A 20,104-nucleotide genomic window follows, 5' to 3' on the forward strand; every position below is an offset into this window, starting at 1 on the left:
AGGATCAATTGCCCTACAAGGGACTATTTCTGTCTTATTTTATTTCTTGGGGGGGGGAAAGGTGAAAAAAAAATGTGGTAAAATGGCAAAAGGTTAAAATCTGACAAATTTGAGTGGGAAACACAGGAGGTTGCTATTACGTTCTGCAAAATGTTCTATATTCTTGAAATACAGCATAATCATTTTTTTAAAGAAAGAAAATTAGAGTCCTTACAGATCATACAAATAGGAACCAATTCTCTCAAGGTTATTTTCAGTAAAAGTTCCGAAGTTCCAAAACATACTATTATATTTAAAACATTTAGCTCTTCTCAAAAGAACAACACTTAGAGAACAGTAAATTAAATAAAACCAAGAGGAATAATCACAGCAAAATAACAATCAAGTACTCTAGTAACAGGTTCTTAGAATCTTTATCTTATTAATACAAAAGCTAAAACGAGGTCAGAATCAGAATAAGAATAAGGAATAATCAGAGTAACATCAGAATCAAAGCAAGAGAAATTAGAGCTGTTACTTACGATAAAAGAAAGGGACGAACTCCACTGTGAGAGAAGCTGGTTTATATTTCTGTCTGCTCTTTTCCACAGTAGTAAGGATTCGTCTACCATTAAAAAGAAGTTAATCCCAAATTACAACATGGGCAAACAGAAAAGGCACAATTACAAAAACAATGATAAACAATATTTTGCTTTTCATTTGTATATTAAAAATACACCACCAGAATTGGAACAATCTTGAAAGGGGAGTCTAGCCAATAATTTAAATGCTCACCAACTGAAAGGATTTTTTCTTCTGAATTGTGCAAAATAATTTACAACAGTTAATGGTGAAACATAGCGGCCACATTAAGTCTCGTAACAACTGGAAATAGAAAAAGGAACTAGCCTTTTAAAATTTCCAATCTGTAAAAGAATTTAGTCAATAGTGCTGCTAATGTGGCACCTAAGGCAGTGGCTTATACAGCACGACTAAAATCAAGCTATTTTGTGCCACTTTCTGAAACTTTATCTGGACACACAGACTTCATACTACTGGCTTCCTCCACAATGAAGGATACTAATCTAGAGGGCTGGAATTACTTTTGTGTTTAATCACAATTCCAGTAGTTTTGATGGCTGAAATATTTCTACTGACTTCAGTAAGGCCAACACAAACAGCATGTGCTTTTAGCAAGAACATTTCAATTCAATACAAAATGAGTGTATCTTAGATGGGCATGGTGGGTGTGAGGTTTAGGGAACAAAGGTTACTTTATGATGATCCATCAGCAACTGGTGGCTTGTTGAAAAATTAGAAATATATATATACTTTTCTCATTCCCTGAGCAAGCTTTTAACACTGCTAGAGCCAACAAAAACAGAAAATATTTGGAGGACAACCACATAGAAATTCCATATACTTAAATATGAATTACTGATAAAGCACTCCATTAAGCTGCCTTCCTAACAATCTGAACAATACTCTATTATGTTATTGAAATTATTTTCCTTATAACTCTAAGGAAAGAAAAGCCAATTGATCATAGACTAAGACAAACAGGATAGGACTCAGTACTGATCAACTGAAAAGTTCTAAGATTCAGATCTAATATCAAGATTCACTAGAAATCATATCAGACACCATTTGTTACTACACTGTTTTCCAAATCTATGCCTATTTCCATTGTCCAGAGGGCTTAGGAATTATCATACTTCTGTATTTACAAACATAACATCTTAGAACATCACTGGATCTTCCTGTTTAATTAAGACCTTACCAAGGTTTTTTTGTGTATGTCTTTAAACAATACAAATATTACCAGTTTCAAATAAAAAACTGAGCCATACTGTAAAAAAAATAAAAAATCAGTCGTTGTAAAAAAATTAATTTTAAAAGGATGAAATCTGATTTAGCTTCAGTTAGGCTTTTCCATAAGATTATTTACATTTTGTACATTTATTATAAATTATGACGTTAACTAATAGAATATATATTCTATCCAAAGATCCTATACTGCAAACAACAATAAAGATTCTCATTTGATTAACACCCTAAAAATATATTCTTGTTATTTGTGATTAATGACTCATTCTAAAGGCCCTGTATTAGATGTGACATACGAACATAAATAATTTCCATTATAGTTGTGGTAAAATTTAACAAGCTGAATTAAAAAAGGAGAAAACAATTATACCATAACACAGATATCAAAGTATAAGTAATCTGCACTGCATGCTTTCAATAGGTTGAAACAGAACAGCTAAAAAGGTACCATTTTTAAAACACAATATATTTGGGTGCTCCATTATTAACTGGTATCTGGCCAAGCATTTAGCACCTAGCTGATGCTAATACATATCAACAGGTTGCTGAGAGGGATGCAAAATGTTTGTTTGCATCTCAGTTTTCTAAAGTTTATGTCTCCTGGTCAATTTTTCTGTGCTTTTTTCTGTGTTCGCATCATACCTAGAACATAACTTTTTTTTCTCAATTTTTAAATTTTTTATCTGGAAAAATTCAAGCTCTGGCAAAAGCTGCCAGAATAAAAGTAGTATAAAGAACTTCAAGTAGCACTTACTCAGGTTCATTGTTTAAAATTTTATCCTAAAGGCTTTATAATTTGCTTATTCTTCCCCTAAAATATATATGCACATCTATTTATATATGTGTGTACATATATTTATATATACACATACTGAGACCTATAATTTTTCAGAACATTTAAGGGAAATTATGAATATTATGGCCTTTTACCTCTAAATACTTGATAGTGAATAATTCCTAGGAATAGGGATACTGTCATATATAATATTACAATACTGTTATAAATTTCAATATACTTACCATTAATGTAATACATTTATTGAAACTACTATTATAATCCAATATGTCAACTGACCTAACAGTGTCCTATAGCATTCCCACCTTCTCGTCCCTAAGTACAGTTTCCTATCCAGGGTCAGGCACTGCATTTGGCAGGCACATCTCTTTTACCTTCTTTAATCTGAAACATTTCCACAGCTTTTCTCTATGACACTTTTAAAGAATGCTGTCTCCTAACTCTTCCTTTTAGTCACTAAAATGTTCTCCCTTTGGAGTTTGCTTGATGTTTCCATACAATTAAGATTCAGATTATGCATTCTTAGGTGGAATATTATACAAGCAACAATGGATCCTTCTTAGAGTATCACAGTTGTAGGCACAGGGTGTCCACCTGTTTCTCAATGATGATGTTAATTTTGATCATCCAGTCAATGCACTATCCAGTACTATACAAAATAATTACTAATTTTTCCTTTGCAACAATAAAGTAATCTGTAGAGAAACATTTTGAAATTATGCAAAACCCATGTTCCTTACCAAACTCTCTCCATAGATTTGGATTCCTAACTTTCCTATAATGTTTCCAAAATGTTGATTCTTTTCAAACATCAGCATCCCCTGTACATTACTAATTGTCATTTGACCTAATGGAAGCAAGAGCCTTCTCTACTCCCTTATTTTTCTCTCTCTCCCAATCTTTATCAATCAGGCACTGGTACGGACTTAAGAATTCCTTTCTTCCTCCAATGGTTTATGATTAAAGACAACTTCTTTCAACATATAAAGGAAAGCAAATGTATTATAAGTGGATAGGATCGTTATATTTAATGGTGGTGATCAATCATTCAGTCATTTCTGACTCTGCAACCCCATAAACTAAGCCTGCCAGGCTCCTCTGTCCATGGAATTTTCCAGGCAAGAATCCCAGAGTGAGTTGTCATTTCCTCTTCCAGGGGATCTCCCTGACCCAGGGGATCAAATCAGTGTCTCTTGCGTCTCCTGAATTGGCTGGTGGATTCTTTATCACTGAGTTACCTGGGAAGCCAGTTATATTTAATGGCTGGAGTATTTGTTCCTATTATTTCTATTAGACACTTCTTGCTTTACCTAAAAGATGTGTTATTTCAATAAAATATTACTATATAGAACATACAAAGAACTACCACATAGTCTATATACATGTTCTCTCAGTTATTGATTCTTAACCACTATTCAATGGTGGCTATTCAAAGTGAGGGTATCATACTCTGGAAACCTGGAAAATCCTATTTTAAAAAAATCAAAACATTCTAGAAACGAAATGTTGTAGGAAGTAGGAATTGCTTATAAATAAGACAAATTACATTGAAAATAAAAAATCTTCAGATTGAAAGTACAGCAGACAGGGAGACTGAAAAAAGAGATCTGACTGTAGGTGACAATGCACCTATTCTTTTCCCACAGGTAAGAAAGCCATCTGAGTTTTTTGTACTCTTTGAGCTGTGTACTGGTAATCTTGCCTTTGTTGCTAAGCTACCAATCCATCATTCTACATTTCATATGCTTTGTGATGCTGTGACAGGCATTCTACAAACCATATTTCTTTTTCTCCAGGTACCCCAGTCTTGGTTTCATCAACACTTGGTACTAAATGGAGACTGGAAGACTGAATGGTTGAAAAGGGGAATGATTCTTTATTGGTTTTTTTTTTTTCACCAGCCAACAGTTCTTAACTATGGCATTCACAGTTAGCTTCTGTTTTCAGCTCATTTTTGGCGATCCCAGAACCAGCCTCTTCATGGCTGCTCGTGATATCAGCACTGGCCTAGGTCTCTTTCCTCAGAAATCTCATACCCAGGACTGCAGGACCCCTTCTCTGAAACTCCTAGTTTCTGATAACTCCAAGCTCTTCCCTTTGTTCCCACAGCCCCAGGGAAGCAGCTGCTTCCTGAAGCCACTATTTCTGTATTACACCAGTGTCCCCCTTTTGCTTTCTGAATCCTCTAATACCTACTTAAAATTTTCCTTTTACTATATTCTCTCTTTTAAAGCACTGGTTTCTGTTTTCCTAACTAGACCTTGGCTGACACAAGGTTCACAATTTTTAATACATAAAACATTATTAAAATTCATTTACAAATTATGAAATACACTTTTATAAAAAGAGAAATTTCCTTGAAAAATATGTGCACTCTACTTGATGCTACTGTGCTCTGAGATTTTTTACCATCAGATTATTAGCATTAAATTGCATTACAAAATAAAAGATCAGAGTAAATTAATTATCCAGAAGTGGCATTTATCACTAATTCATTACCTCCAATGTACCTCTCTATTTCAGAGATAGAGATGGAGCCTCAAACACAACTTACCAGTTGCTTTCATAGAGAATGAGACCTGCTTTGAAGAATTACATTCACTAGGACATTTAAGTGTGCAAATGAACACCATAATTTATAAGACATACCCTGAAATTCGTTGCCTCCAATTCCGATATGGGTCATATAAACTTTCACAAAATGCCAATGCATGGATCACAAATTCTTCAATAGATGTCTGATCTGCCAATTCCTTCTCTTTTTTTTTGCTTTTTAACTGAGAATTTAAACATAAAATTATATGCACTTAAAAATATTAAGCCAAAAAAAAAAAAAATATATTAAGCCATATGACATACTGTGCAATATCATTAAGATATTTATGTGTTTCATTCATCTAATAATAACAAATAATTTTTACTCAAATAAGCCTAAGTTCCACTTGAATCTGCAGAAGGTCAGTTAATCATATGGACTAGATGTAACCACTCATTTTAAATATTTCCTAGGAAAGGTTTCAAACTGACAGCCAAACATTTTTCAAAAAATGAAGATGATTAAATAATAAAAACATAAAATGACAAACTGTGCCATTTTAAAAAGGCATTTATAAAATGCTTCAATTTTTAAATTAAAATAACAAAATGTATTAATAACTGTTTTTCTACTTTTAGATAATATGCATAAGATGCCTGCAATGATGTGCCCAATGATAATTCAATGATCTTCTCTAATATCTCCTCTGAAAACACTTAACTTTACTAAATTTTAAAAAGTAAAAACTAATTACACTCAGTAAAGCAACAAAAAGGAATATATTAACACCTACTTGCTGAATATAGAGTGTTGTCATAGTGATAACATGGTTGATATATGAGCAGGTCCCAATTTCTTCTACATTAGATAGATTTCTGTGAAAAAAAAAAAAAAAAAAAAACCAGCCATATATTTATTCCATATGAATGGTGAGAAAAATGCATTCTCATGTATTCAGACTGATTTTCAGAACACTTGTTGGCAAATGAAGTACAAATAACATTAATTAAAACTGAAAATCAATTTGATTATATAATTGCTTTCCCACTGAGAATGCAAAACACACCTCAATCACTATCTAACTACTATAAACAGAGAATAAGAAATACATGTTAATTAGCACTTGTTTATTGTGAAAAATTGGAAAATATCACAAAGTAGAAAGAGTAAAAGTCATTAGTGTTCTTACAACTTAAACATTAGCAAATACATACATTGTGGATTATTTCTTTCCAGGTTTGTTGCTATTTTCTTCTGTAGGTTCTAGCTTGGTATTTTTTACATATCATTGCCTTTATAAGACATTTTGTGTAGTTTTACAGTTATCATCTGGCTTTCTGAAATTGGGTTCCCCTTTTAGACACATAATATATCTCTTCAACTGTATTAAAAACCCTGAGGGAAGGGTGGATATCTATATATACTCCAAGAGGGTAGAGTACGCGCCTTGCGTAAAGCAATCGATTAACAAGGGCATGGCATTTAGTTAAAATCTGACCCTCATTTTTGTTTCATTTTAACAAGATTGAGGGATAGCACATAAAGGGGCTTCCCTGGTGGCTCAGATGGTAAAGAATCCACCTGCAATGCAGGAGACCCAGGTTCAATCCCTGAGTCGGGAAGAGCCGCTGGACAAGGGAATGGCTACCCACTCCAGTATTCTTGCCTGGAGAATTCCATGGTCAGAGGAGCCTGGTGAGCTACAGTCCACAGGGTCGCAAAGAGTCAGAGACAACTGAGCAACTATTACTTGCACTTTTTTTTTCATGACACATAAAATGCTAAAGTGTACTCTATCTAACATCATCAGTCTTTTTCTTTATGTATTTAAAAAAAATTCTATAAAGACAAAAAAAATCTATTAAGTTCTGAGACATTGGGACCTTGAAAAATACTCTGTATCTTAAAATCCAGTAGACACTAAAAGAACAGGAAAAATTAACTGAACTAATAGACTTCTTAAGAAGTCAGAATGTCAGGACATCTTTGAGAAAGCAGAGAGTAAAAGGCAGAGGTAACATTCAAAGCCCCTGTGGAGGATTCTGGGAAGACAGCCAAGTAGGAAGCATGAGGAATCTGTCTTCTCCACCTAGAAACACTTCCACTGTCAAAATCAGTTTGATGTAAGTATTTTGGAAACCTTGAGCCTCTAATGAAGGCTGGCAACTTCCAGATGAAGATTTGGATGGTAAATTGCAACTAATGTCCTAAATTATGGACATTAATTTAAATTTCGGCTATTAGCTCAGCAGCAGCTACCAATCCCCACCCCAGCCATGTGGTAAACAGCTGTGCATATGTTCCAGAAGCTGCCTGGAAGCAAGCTCACAGGAACCATTATGGGCAAAAAGGACCCTGTCCTCCAAATATTGGAGATCTGTGCTCTGATCACCGACTGCTGCGTCTGATTATAAAGGTGCAGGGAAACAGAGAGGCAGCCATTGCTATTGCACCTACCCCCACAGTTATTACCCTTCCCTTTCTGGGCAACGTAATTTCCAGGCGACTTAATGGGTCATATCCCTTTTCACCTTCATCTTTTTATTTTTTTCCCCTTTTGGGAGACAGATATTAAAGACTAGGACATTCAAAAATGATGGCATAAATGGGGAAAATCAGAGAGTGACCACACATGCTGAGGGAAAATCATAATAGATTTGAGCAAACCTCAGGTTTACAACTCAGGTTGATTCTCACCACAAAGACAATCTGTAATAAAAAATATTATAAAAGCAATAAACAAAAGTAACAACAAAAAGCAGTAAACCACTGGAAAAGAGGTAAATCTGATATTCAGCATTACGTTATTAGATTCAATGTCTTGCATTCAATTAAAAAGAAAAATCAGAAGGTATACAAAGAACTAGGGAACTACGGCCCAGTCAAAAGAAAAAAAGAAATCAACAGAAACTCCCTGAAAAAGACTTATTGGACAAAAACTTCAATTAACTGTCTTTAAGACACTCGAAGTATTTAAGGTAGGCGTGGAGAAAGTCAAGAAATTAATGGGTAAACAAATGGAAATATTGATAAAGAGATTTAAAAAACTAAAAAGAAGCCAAAAGAAATTCTGGTGCTGAAAAGTACAATCACTACAATGAAAAATGCACTTGAGGAATCCAAGAGCAGATTTGAAAAGGCAGAAGAAAGAATCACGGAACGTGAAGACAGCACAGTGGAAATTAACAAGTCTAGATAACAGAAACAAAAATATTTGCGTCCCAGAAAAAGAAGAGAAAGAAAAGGGGGAACAGAGAATACCTGAAGAAATAATGGGTGAAAACATTCCCAATTTGATGAAAGACATGAAAATAAACAGCCAAGAAGCTTAATAAACTCCAAATAAGGTGAACTCACAGACACCCGTACTGAGACACACAAAGTTATAATCAAACTCTCAAAAGACTATTTCTCTCAAAATAGAGAGAATCTTTAAAGCAGGAAGAAAGAAGTAATTCATCACATATAAGATATCCTCAATACAATTATCAGCAGATTTCTAAAAACAAACTTAGGCCAGAAGACAGTGAGAGAATATACTCAAAATGCTAAAAGAAAAAACTATCAACCAACAATCCAACATCTGGGAAACTGCTTCAAAAGTGAGGGAGAAACAAAGACATTTCTAGAAAACAAAAAGTCTGTGCCAAATAGGTCGACCATGCAAAACATTCAACAGTGTCCTGCAAGGTGAAAATTAAGGACACTATACAGCAACTCAACATTGTATGAAAAAATAAAGATCTCAATGAAGGTAAATATGTGGGCAATTATAAAAGAGAGTACTATTGTAACAATGATTTGTAATTGCATTCTTTGTTTTTATATATTTTAAGAGATCATATTTAAAGGAAAAAAAAACTGTTCATGTAAAAACTAGTATTACTGTAACTTTTGCTTGTAATTCCAAATCTTATTTTTATATAATTTACAAGACTAACACATTTAAAATAATTATTAGCTTATGCCTTGGGGCAAACAATGTGTAACGTAGTTTTATGATACCAAAATGAAAAGGAGTAGGGAGAGAGCCATAAAGGAGCAGAGTTTCTGTATGTTATTGACGTTACAGTGGTATAAATTCAAATTAGAGTGTGAAAACTTTAGGGTGTTAAATATAATACCAACGGTGATCAAAAAGAAAATATCTATTGAATATGCCGGGAGAAATATAAATAACCTCAGATATGCAGATGACACCACCCGTCTGGCAGAAAATGAAGAAGAATTAAAGAGCCTCTTGATGAAAGTTAAAAAGGAAAGTGAAAAAGTTGGCTTAAAGCTCAACATTCAGAAAACTAAGATCATGGTATCTGGTCCCATCACTTCATGGCAAATAGATGGGGAAACAGTGGCTGACTTTATTTTTCTGGGCTCCAAAATCACTGTAGATGGTGATTGCAGCCATGAAATTAAAAGATGCTTACTCCCTGGAAGGAAAGTTATGACCAACCTAGACAGCATATTAAAAAGCAGAGACATTACTTTGTCAACAAAGGTCCATCTAGTCAAGGTTATGGTTTTTCCAGTAGTCAAGTATGGATGTGAGAGTTGGACTATAAAGAAAGCTGAGTGCCAAAGAATTGATGCTTTTGAACTATGGTGTTGGAGAAGACTCCTGAGAGTCCCTTGGACTGCAAGGAGATCCAACTGGTCCATCCTAAAGGAGATCAGTCCTGGGTGTTTATTGGTTAGGACTGATGTTGAAGCTGAAACTCCAATATTTTGGCCACCTGATGGGAAGAGCTAACTCATTTGAAAAGACCCTGATGCTGGGAGGGATTGGTGGCAGGAGGAGAAGGGGACGACAGAGGATGAGATGGTTGGATGGCATCACCGACTCAATGGGCATGAGTTTGGGTGGACTACGGGAGTTGGTGATGGACAGGGAGGCCCGGCATGCTGTGGTTCATGGAGCTGCAAAGAGTCGGACACGACTGAGCAACTGAATTGAATATAGAATAGAATATGACAAAGGAATTTAAACATTTCATAGAAAATGTCAGTTAAACACAAGGAAGGCAGTAATTTAAGAAACGAGGCCCAAATCTTGTTTTTAAGGCATAAAGTAAACAAATAGCACATTAACAGAAATGTTACTTTCAATGTAAGTGGATTAAAGTTTCCAGTCAAAGACAGAGATTGGCAGAATTGACACAAACTCATGATCCAACTATATATTATCTACTTGAGGTCCAAGGAAACAAACAGGTTGAAAGTGAAAGCAGAGAAAAAGATACTCCATGCAAAGAACAACCCCAAGAGAGTAGAGATCGACATATGAATATCAGATGCAACACGCTTTAAGTCAAAAAAGGTTACAGAGACAAGGACATTATATGCTTTAAAAAGCATAATATAATATAAGAAAGGTATATATAACATTATATATATAACAAGGGGCTTCCCTGATGGCTCAGTGAGTAAAGAATCCTCCTGCAATGCAGGAAACACAGGAGACGTGGGTTTGATCCCTGAATCGGGAAGATTTCCTGGAAAAGGAAATGGCAACCTGCTCCAGTATTCCTGCCTGGAAAACGTTATGGACAGAGGAGCGTGGTGGGGACCGTCCAGAGAGTCACAAAGAGTCAGACACAACGTAGCATGCAGGCAAGGCAATATAACAAAGGTATAATACGAGCAAGAAGATATAACAATTATAAATATTTAGATATCTAATGACAGGTCATCAAAATATATGAAGCAAATACTGACAGAACTGAAGAGAGAAATATAGTTCTCCCATAATAGCTGGAGAATTCAATATCTCCTCCACAATAATGAATAAAACCAACTAGACACAAGATAAGTAAAGAAACAGAGGACTTAATCAACACAGTAAGCCACAGATCTAAGAAACATACACAGATCACTCTAGCTAATAACAATAGAACATTCTTCACAAGTGCACTTGGAACATTTTACAGGATAGACACTATGTTAGGTTACAAATTAAGTCTCAACAGATTTAAAATGGCAGATATCATACAAAGCATCTTCTCTAACCACAACAGGATGAAGCTAAAATCAAAATGAAAACTGAAAAATTCTCAAAACTGTGGAAATTAACCAGAAGACTTTTTTAAACAATCAATGAATCGAAGAAGAAATCAAGAGGGAAATTAGAAAATACTTGAGATAAATGAAAAGAAAAATATGACTTATGAAAACCTATGAGAGGTAGTGAAAGTGGTGCAAAGAGAAAATGTTACAGGTATAAGTGCTTACATTAAAGAAAAGAAACCAAGTACTCAATTGCCTAAGTTCAGGAATCAAGAAGAAATAACAAACTAAACCCAAAGTTAGCAGAAAGAAGGAAATAATAAAGATCAGAGCAGAGGCAAAAAAATTTTTAAAAACAGAGAAAATTCATGAAACAAAAAATTAGTTCTTTGAAGATATAAACAAAATTAACAAATCTTTAGAAAGACAGACAAAAAAAAAAAGAAGACAGATTATGAAATGAAAGTATGGACATTACTACTGATTCTGTTCAGTTTAATTCAGTCACTCAGCAGTGTCTGACTCTTTGCGACCCCATGAACTACAGCATACCAGGCATCCGTGTCCATCATCACCTCCCAGAGTTTACTCAAACTCATGTCCACTGAGTCAGTGATGGACTCATCACCATTCAACCATCTCATCCTCTGTCATCCCCTTCTTCTCTTGCCTTCAATCTTTCCCAGCATCAGGGTCTTTTCAAATGAGTCAGCTCTTCTCATCAGGTGGCCAAAGTATTGGAGTTTCAGCTTCAACATCAGTCCTTCCAATGAACATTCAGGACTGATTTCTTTTAGGATGGACTGGTTGGATCTCCCTGCTGTCCCAGGTACTATCAATAGTCTTCGCCAACACAACAGTTCAAAAGCATCAATTCTTCAGTGCTCAGCTTTCTTTACAGTCCAACTCTCACATCCATACATGACTACTGGAAAAACCGTAGCCTTGACTAGTCAGACCTTTATTGACAAAGTAAAGTCTCTGCTTTTTAATACGCTAAGTTGGTCAAAACTTTTCTTCCATCTGCAGTGATTTTGGAGCCCAAAAAAAATAAAGTCAGCCACTGTTTCTGCACCTATTTGCCATGAAGTGATGGGACCAGATGCCATGATATTTGCTTTCTAAATGTTGAGCTTTAAGCCACCTTTTTCATTCTCCTCTTTAACTTTCATCAAGAGGCTCTTTAGCTCTTCATCACTTTCTGCCATAAGGGTGGTGTCATCTGTATATATGAGGTTATTGATATTTCTCCCGGCAATCTTGATTCCAGCTTGTGCTTCCTCCAGCCCAGCGTTTCTCCTGATGCACTCTGCATATAAGTTAAACAAGCACGGTGACAATATACAGCCTTGACTTATTCCTTTTCCTATTTGGAACCAGTCTGTTGTTCCATGTCCAGTTCTAACTGTTGCTTCCTGACCTGCATTCAGATTTCTCAAGAGGCAGGTCAGGTGGTCTGGTATTCCCATCTCTTTCAGAATTTTCCACAGTTTATTGTGATCCACACAGTCAAAGGCTTTGGCATAGTCAATAAAGCAGAAATAGATGTTTTTCTGGAACTCTCTTGCTTTTTCGATGATCCAGCGGATGTTGGCAATTTGATGTCTGGTTCCTCTGCCTTTTCTAAAACCAGCTTGAATGTCTGGAAGCTCATGGTTCATGTATTATTGAAGCCTGGCTTGGAGAATTTTGAGCATTACTTCAATAGCGGGTGAGATGAGTGCAATTGTGTGCTAGTTTGAGCATTCTTTGGCATGGCCTTTCTTAGGGATTGGAATGAAAACTGACCTTTTCCAGTCCTGTGGCCACTGCTGAGTTTTCCAAAGTTGCTGGCATATTGAGTGCAGCACTTTCACAGCATCATCTTTCAGGATTTGAAATAGCTCAACTGGAATTCCATCCCTGCTACTAGCTTTGTTCATAGTGATGTTTCCTAAGGCCCACTTGACTTCACATTCCAGAATGTCTAGCTCTAGGTGAGTGATCCCACCATCATGATTATTTGGGTCGTGAAGATCTTTTTTATACAGTTTTTCTGTGTATTCTTGCTACCTCTTCTTAATATCTTCTGCTTCTGTTAGGTCAATACCATTTCTGTCCTTGAGCCCATCTTTGCATGAAATGTTCCCTTGGTATCTCTAATTTTCTTGAAGAGATCTCTAGTCTTTCCCATTCTATTGTTTTCCTCTATTTCTTTGCACTGATCGTTGAGAAAGGCTTTCTTATCTCCCCTTGCTATTCTTTGGAACTCTGCGTTCAACTGGGAATATCTTTCCTTTTCTCCTTTGCTTTTGGCTTCTCTTCTTTTCACAGCTATTTGTAAGGCCTCCTCAGACAACCATTTTGCTTTTTTGCATTTCTTTTTCTTGGGGATGGTCTTGCTCCCTGTCTCCTGTACAATGTCATGAACCTCCATCCATAGTTCATCAGGCACTCTGTCTATCAGATCTAATCCCTTAAATCTATTTCTCACTTTCACTGTATAATCATAAGGAATTTGATTTAGGTCATACCTGAATGGTCTAGTGGTTTTCCCTACTTTCTTCAATTTCAGTCTGAATTTGGCAATAAGGAGTTCATGATCTGAGCCACAGTCAGCTCCCGGTCTTGTTTTTGCTGACTGTATAGAGCTTCTCCATCTTTGGCTGCAAAGAATATAATCAATCTGATTTCGGTGTTGACCATCTAGTGATGTCCATGTGTAGAGTCTTCTTTTGTGTTGTTGGAAGTGGATGTTTGCTATGACCAGTGCGTTCTCTTGGAAGAACTCTATTAGCCTTTGCCCTGCTTCATTCTGTACTCCAAAGTCAAATTTGCCTGTTACTCCAGGTGTTTCTTGACTTCCTACTTTTGCATTCCAGTCCCCTATAATGAAAAGGACATCATTTTTGGGTGTTAATTCTAGAAGGTTTTATAGGTCTTCATAGAACCATTCAACTTCAGCTTCTTCAGCATTACTGGCCGTGGCATAGACTTGGATTTCCGTGATATTGAATGCTTTCCCTTGGAAATGAACAGAGATCATTCCGTCATTTTTGAGATTGCATCCAAGTACTGCACTTCGGACTCTTTTGTTGACTATGAGGGCTACTCCATTTCTTCTAAGGGATTCTTGCCCACAGTAGTAGATATAATGATCATCTGAGTTAAATTCACCCATTCCAGTCCATTTTAGTTTGCTGATTCCTGGAATGTCAACATTCACTCTTGCCATCTCCTATTTGGTCACTTCCAATTTGCCTTGATTCATGTACCTAACATTCCAGGTTCCTATGAAATATTGCTCTTTACAGCATCGGACCTTGCTTCCATCACCAGTCACATCCACAACTGGGTGTTCTTTTTGCTTTGGCTCCATCTCTTCATTCTTTCTGGAGTTATATCTCCACTGATCTCCAGTAGCATATTGGGCACCTACCAACCTGGGGAGTTCATCTTTCAGTGTCCTATCTTTTTGCCTTTTCATACTGTTCATGGGGTTCTCAAGGCAGGAATATTGAAGTGGTTTGCCATTCCCTTTTCCAATTGGGATTCCCTGGTGGCTCAGATGGTAAAGTGTCTGCCCACAATGCGGGAGGCCCGGGTTCGATCCCTGGTTCATTAAGATCCCCTGGAGAAGGAAATGGCAACCCACTCCAGTACTCCTGCCTAGAAAATTCCATGGATGGAGGAGTCTGGTGGGCTACAGTCCATGGGGTCACAAAGAGTCAGACACGACTGATTAGAAAGAAATAAAGAAATATATAAAAAGATATATAGTACTGATTACAAAGAAATAAAAAGATTTATTACAGTATTATGAAGAACTGTACAACAGATTTAATAACATAGATGAAATGGACAAATTCCTAGAAACACAAAATCTCCTAAGACTAAACCATGATGAAATAAATAATCTGAACAGATCTTCAACTAATAAGGATACTGAATCAGCAATCAAAACTCTCTCAACAAAGCAGCCCTAGACCTGATGTTTTCGCTGGCAAATTCTACAAAACATTTAAAGAAGAACTGATGCTAATCCTTCTCATGTCTTTCCAAGAAGTGAAGAAAAAACACTTTATAAATCATTATATGATACCAGTATTACCCTGATACCAAATCAGACAAGAGATTATAAGAAAACTACAGACCAAAATCCTTATAAACATTAATGCAGAGATCTTCAACAAAATGCCAGTAAAGAGAATTCAACAGCATATTAAAAGGATTACATACCATGACTAAGTGGCATTCATTCCTGGAATGCAAGGATGGTTCAACCTATGAAACCTGACCAATGTAATACGCTTCATCAACAGAATAAAGGGAAAAAAATCCACATGATCATCTCAATTAAAAAGCATTTTAACTGCACAAAAAGCATTTGAGAAAATTCAACAATCTTTCCTGAGAACAACACTCAGCAAATTCGGAATAGAAAGAAACTGTCTCAATTTAATAAAATCTATATATAATTTCCAGAGAAGGCAATGGCACCCCACTCCAGTACTCTTGCCTGGAAAATCCCATGGACAGAGCAGCCTGGTAGGCCGCAGTCCATGGGGTCGCTAAGAGTCGGACACGACTGAGCGGCTTCACTTTCATGCATTGGAGAAGGAAACAGCAAACCACTCCAGTGTTCTTGCCTGGAGAATCCCAGGGATGGGTGAGCCTGGTGGGCTGCCTTCTATGGGGTCGCACAGAGTTGGACACTACTGAAGTAACTTAGCAGCAGCAGCAGCATATATAATTTCAGAGCAAATATCAGACTACTGGTAAAAGACTAAAAGTTTTTCCTCTAAGAACAAGAAGACAGATTTTAAGAAGCATATGATGTTCCTAACCCAATGGCTCTCAAATTTTTATATGCAGATTAACATGGAATATGTGAAAAATCAAAATGCATGAGTTCTTTTAGATCCAAATTTCCATACATAAGGCTCAAACTCTGCATTTCTAGTAACCTTTCCAATTGATATTACACACACCAAATTTAAGTAGCATAGACCCAATCATCTATAAATCTGGAAATATAAGCTATGGAATAATTATACTTTCTTTGGTTAAATTATAAAATGAAAGACTATGAAAGCACATTTTGCAAATGGCAATGCACAGTATAAAAATGTGTATGTACATGTTTACAGGTGAGGACCATAGAGAAAATACTAGTGCAATAAATTCTTAAGTAACTACTCTTGTCATTGTCTTAACTCTAAAGCAGTTAGTCTTTTATCTTGGCTGAATCTTTCTACATAGGTATACTAAAACGCTTTCCAATATAATAACAAACTACAAGCCTACTTCAAAAGCTGCACTCATCCTTAAAAGCTCCACATGAACAACAAACATCATTAATAACCAATAAATGCATTATTAGTTTGCTATTAGCCACATGAACAACAAACATCATTAATAACCAATAAATGCATTATTAGTTTGCTACTGATTATTTAAAACAGGTAACTAGTTTATTTGCACCAGATACCTGCAAAGAATAATGAAGAACTTGACAAGCAAAACTGACAAGGCTTGCTGTTCTTCCTCTAATCCATCAGCCATTTTCTGAACACACTGTAGAAGCTGGATCCTCAGAACCTGCAGAATATTATCAGGAAGCAGAGATATTCCGGGAGGCATATCATCCACCCTACAATAGAAACGGAACAAAATAAGAAGTGTGTTTAAATACAGGATGAAAATCTCTGTCACTTTAAAGGAACTACATTTTCAGTTCAAATCCTCTAGATCACATATTCTGTGCCTCCTCTCTGCAAGGTAACACCAAATGATTAGTGATATTTTAAAAGATTATTAGAGCAGAGTGATTAGTAACACTTCAGAGGAGGCTTACTGAAAAGAGAGAAAAAGATGCTATTTAGTATTCTCAACTGTGCTACTTTTAAAGAATATACTTAAAATATATATTAGTTCACCTTCTATTACTTAGAAATAAAATATGTATCCATACCAATTCTAAAAGAAACAGTAACTAGCAAATAAAAAAGAAGTACCTATAACTAGTTTAATATCTGTTAACTGCTTCACTAAATAAACAACATTCACCTACCTATAGGCTCCCTAAGCCATCTGATTAGAAGAGGGAGAGAAGATAACTCGCAAAAGGAAAGGAGAAAGAGATGAATGTAGAACTCCAAACACAAACATCAACAGAAGACTCTTTTAAAGTAATATATCAATATTTTGTGACAAGTGGTTTCTGTGTAAAACTATTTGATTCTACAGGGCAAAAACCAACACCAGATATTAAGTGACTCCTTGCATGTGCCTCTCACATTAAAATCCCCTAGATTCAGTGTCAGAGGCCTGAATGCTAAATTCCACCTCTGTAACATAACATATTCATTTAATCTAATCTCTGAAGTTCCCTAATCTATGAAACTGTAATATCAGGTATCTGCCCTATTTCACTAGGCTCTGAAACCAAGTAGTCAATGTGCATTTTCCACTTCAAAATAGGTGAAGCACTCTAAAAATGTAATGCATTTTAAATACACATTTCTAAAGCCTAAGAATCTTTTCATATGTCACTATACTAATTTTCCTATCTCTATTAGGAAAATGCTCAAATCATAAAGAAGCACTGTGAAGAACTTACATGATTAAATGAGAATTAGACTTTATAATGGTCTCTTTTTCAGATAATGCTTAACATGAAGTATTAGTACTATTTTTACATTAAGTAAAAGGCATTCATTGTAGATAGAAAAACCTGAAGCACCTCAGCAGTAGTCATATAAACACACATGATAAATATTAGCCTCTTCCTAAACCACCCTACAACATAAATTAAAGTTTTATAAAATAAATACAAGTCACAAAGCAGACTACCAAGGTTGCCTAATTCTACAACTATGTTATAAAATATGTTTCGTTTTACACCAATACAGTATACTAATGCATATATATGGAATTTAGAAAGATGGTTAACGATAACCCTATATGCAAGACAGAAAAAGAGACACAGATGTATAGAACAGACTTTTGAACTCTATGGGAGAAGGCGAGGGTGGGATGATCTGAGAGAACAGCATCGAAACATGTATATTATCAAGTGTGAAACAGATCACCAGCCCAGGTTGGATGCATGAGACAAGTGCTCAGGGCTGGTGCACTGGGAAGACCCAGAGGGATGGGATGGGGAGGGAGGAGGGAGGGGGGATCGGGATGGGGAACACATGTAAATCCATGGCTGATTCATGTCAATGTATGGCAAAAACCACTAGAATACTGTAAAGTAATTAGCCTCCAACTAATAAAAATAATTGGGAAAAAAAAAGTAAGTAAATAAATATTAAAAAAATATATATATGTTTTGTTTTACTCTGGGCATCATTTCACTTGCAAATTTGGATTCTTTAATTCTCTTATTTACAGATGGCGAAAGAAACACTCATTTTTATATTTAATTTTTTCTGAAGAGCTAAAAAAGGTGATTATAAAAAACAGAGCAACTTCAAAATAACAAATAGTTAAATAAAACTGATTTTCAAGACTAAGCAAAACTATTCCTCCTCAGTTTTCCAAAAATGTAAGTCAGCAAGAAAGAAGACATCAGATTTCCCAAGATTTCATTCTAGTTATTTAAAACCAGTTCCTTTTGTCCTTAGCTGTCCCTTTTTCTACTTACATATGTTTTTATTTTCCTAGGCAGAAAAAAATATCAGCTTCTAAAAGAGTAATCTTTTTTCTTAACTGACTCTTATAAAATTAGTTAGAACATGGTTTATAGTCCAAGTTGGAATTTTTGGCCTAATGTGATAAAGATTTCAGAATTTAGAAGTATGTTCCCACCTCTAAGACTTCATTGCCAAAATTCTAAGCTCCTTTTGCTGAAATTTCCCAAACTCCAGAAATCTTTTCCACTCCTCTGTTCGCCTACTCAATGTCTCCTGTAAACAGCTGCCAATTGTTCTAACACAGGAAAAAGCCCAGCTTAAATTTCAAGCCTTTGTAATCTGGTAAAAGCAACCCTTGCTTTGTATTACGAATTCTCTAACACGGAAATTTTATAAAGTCAGTATACTTTAAATGAGGATTATCGGTAAAGCTGCTTTAAGATGACGACTAGTTTTATACATCTGACATATACTATTTACTTGAAAAATGGAAAATTTACTACTAGCAAAATCTAAATCCATATTCTGACAAAGATATGAAAAATAATTTTATTTTTTTTTTTTTGAAAAATAATTTTAAATAAACAAACTAAATCACAAGTAAAAATGCTATTGGCATTCTGCATCGTACTTTAAATGTAGTGGCAATATAACTCAATGTACTGTTTTTAGAAATAACCTCCAAAGAAAGGAGACATTTATAACACATGGATGATAACAAGCACATCTTACAAAACGCCAAGCATTCAAAGGCCAAAATCCTGACTCCATAAAAACTCTTACATTCATGATTTAAGGTGAGCTGTAAGTTTTTGTAATAAAAGCACTTCTAAGTATAAATGGTGGTTCATTTCCCTGGTGGCTCAGATTGTAAAGAATCTGCTTGCAATGAAGGAAACCCAGGTTCGATCCTGGGTTGGGGCGATCTCATGGAGAGAGAAACATCAACTCACTCCAATATTCTTGCCTGGAAAATCCCATGGACATAGGAGCCTGGCAGGCTACAGTCCATGGTTGGACACAACTGAGTAACTGAGCATGCATGCACACACACAATATAAACTAAAAGAATACTCTTTTATGAGTAGAAATCAATAATACATAATCTTATTTGGAGTCAAAATTTAATACTGATTTTTCAGCCTTTATAAACTTGTAACAAATGATCTAATGGGGAAGAACTCTGAAATTGCATTTATAAACAATAAAGCACTTGTGCTTTCGGAGCATAACCTCACCATTTCTTAAGTTCAAAGCTTTGGTCCAAAAACTCAAATGATTTTCTTTCTCTGAATTATTACAATCACCTCTTAATGGGGCTTTTTGCCTTCAATCTCAACC

At 35.6% G+C, this 20,104-nt stretch overlaps 1 protein-coding gene across 9 annotated transcripts in view; it reads right to left on the reverse strand.

Moving 5' to 3' along the window:
• The window catches only part of NBEAL1 (neurobeachin like 1), a 151,048-nt gene that overhangs the window by 107,581 nt on the left and 23,363 nt on the right, over nucleotides 1–20,104 (reverse strand). For all 9 annotated transcript variants that reach the window (XM_043910343.1, XM_043910340.1, XM_043910344.1 and 6 more), the window contains 4 exons: nucleotides 16,612–16,773; nucleotides 5,932–6,013; nucleotides 5,252–5,379; nucleotides 522–604 (listed from right to left, as the gene is read on the reverse strand). In XM_043910343.1, the coding sequence (XP_043766278.1) occupies nucleotides 522–604; nucleotides 5,252–5,379; nucleotides 5,932–6,013; nucleotides 16,612–16,773 (455 nt within the window). The remainder of the gene's footprint in view (nucleotides 1–521; nucleotides 605–5,251; nucleotides 5,380–5,931; nucleotides 6,014–16,611; nucleotides 16,774–20,104) is intronic.

Source organism: Cervus elaphus, chromosome 8, assembly GCF_910594005.1.
Source record: "Cervus elaphus chromosome 8, mCerEla1.1, whole genome shotgun sequence".
Classification (NCBI taxonomy): domain Eukaryota; kingdom Metazoa; phylum Chordata; class Mammalia; order Artiodactyla; family Cervidae; genus Cervus; species Cervus elaphus.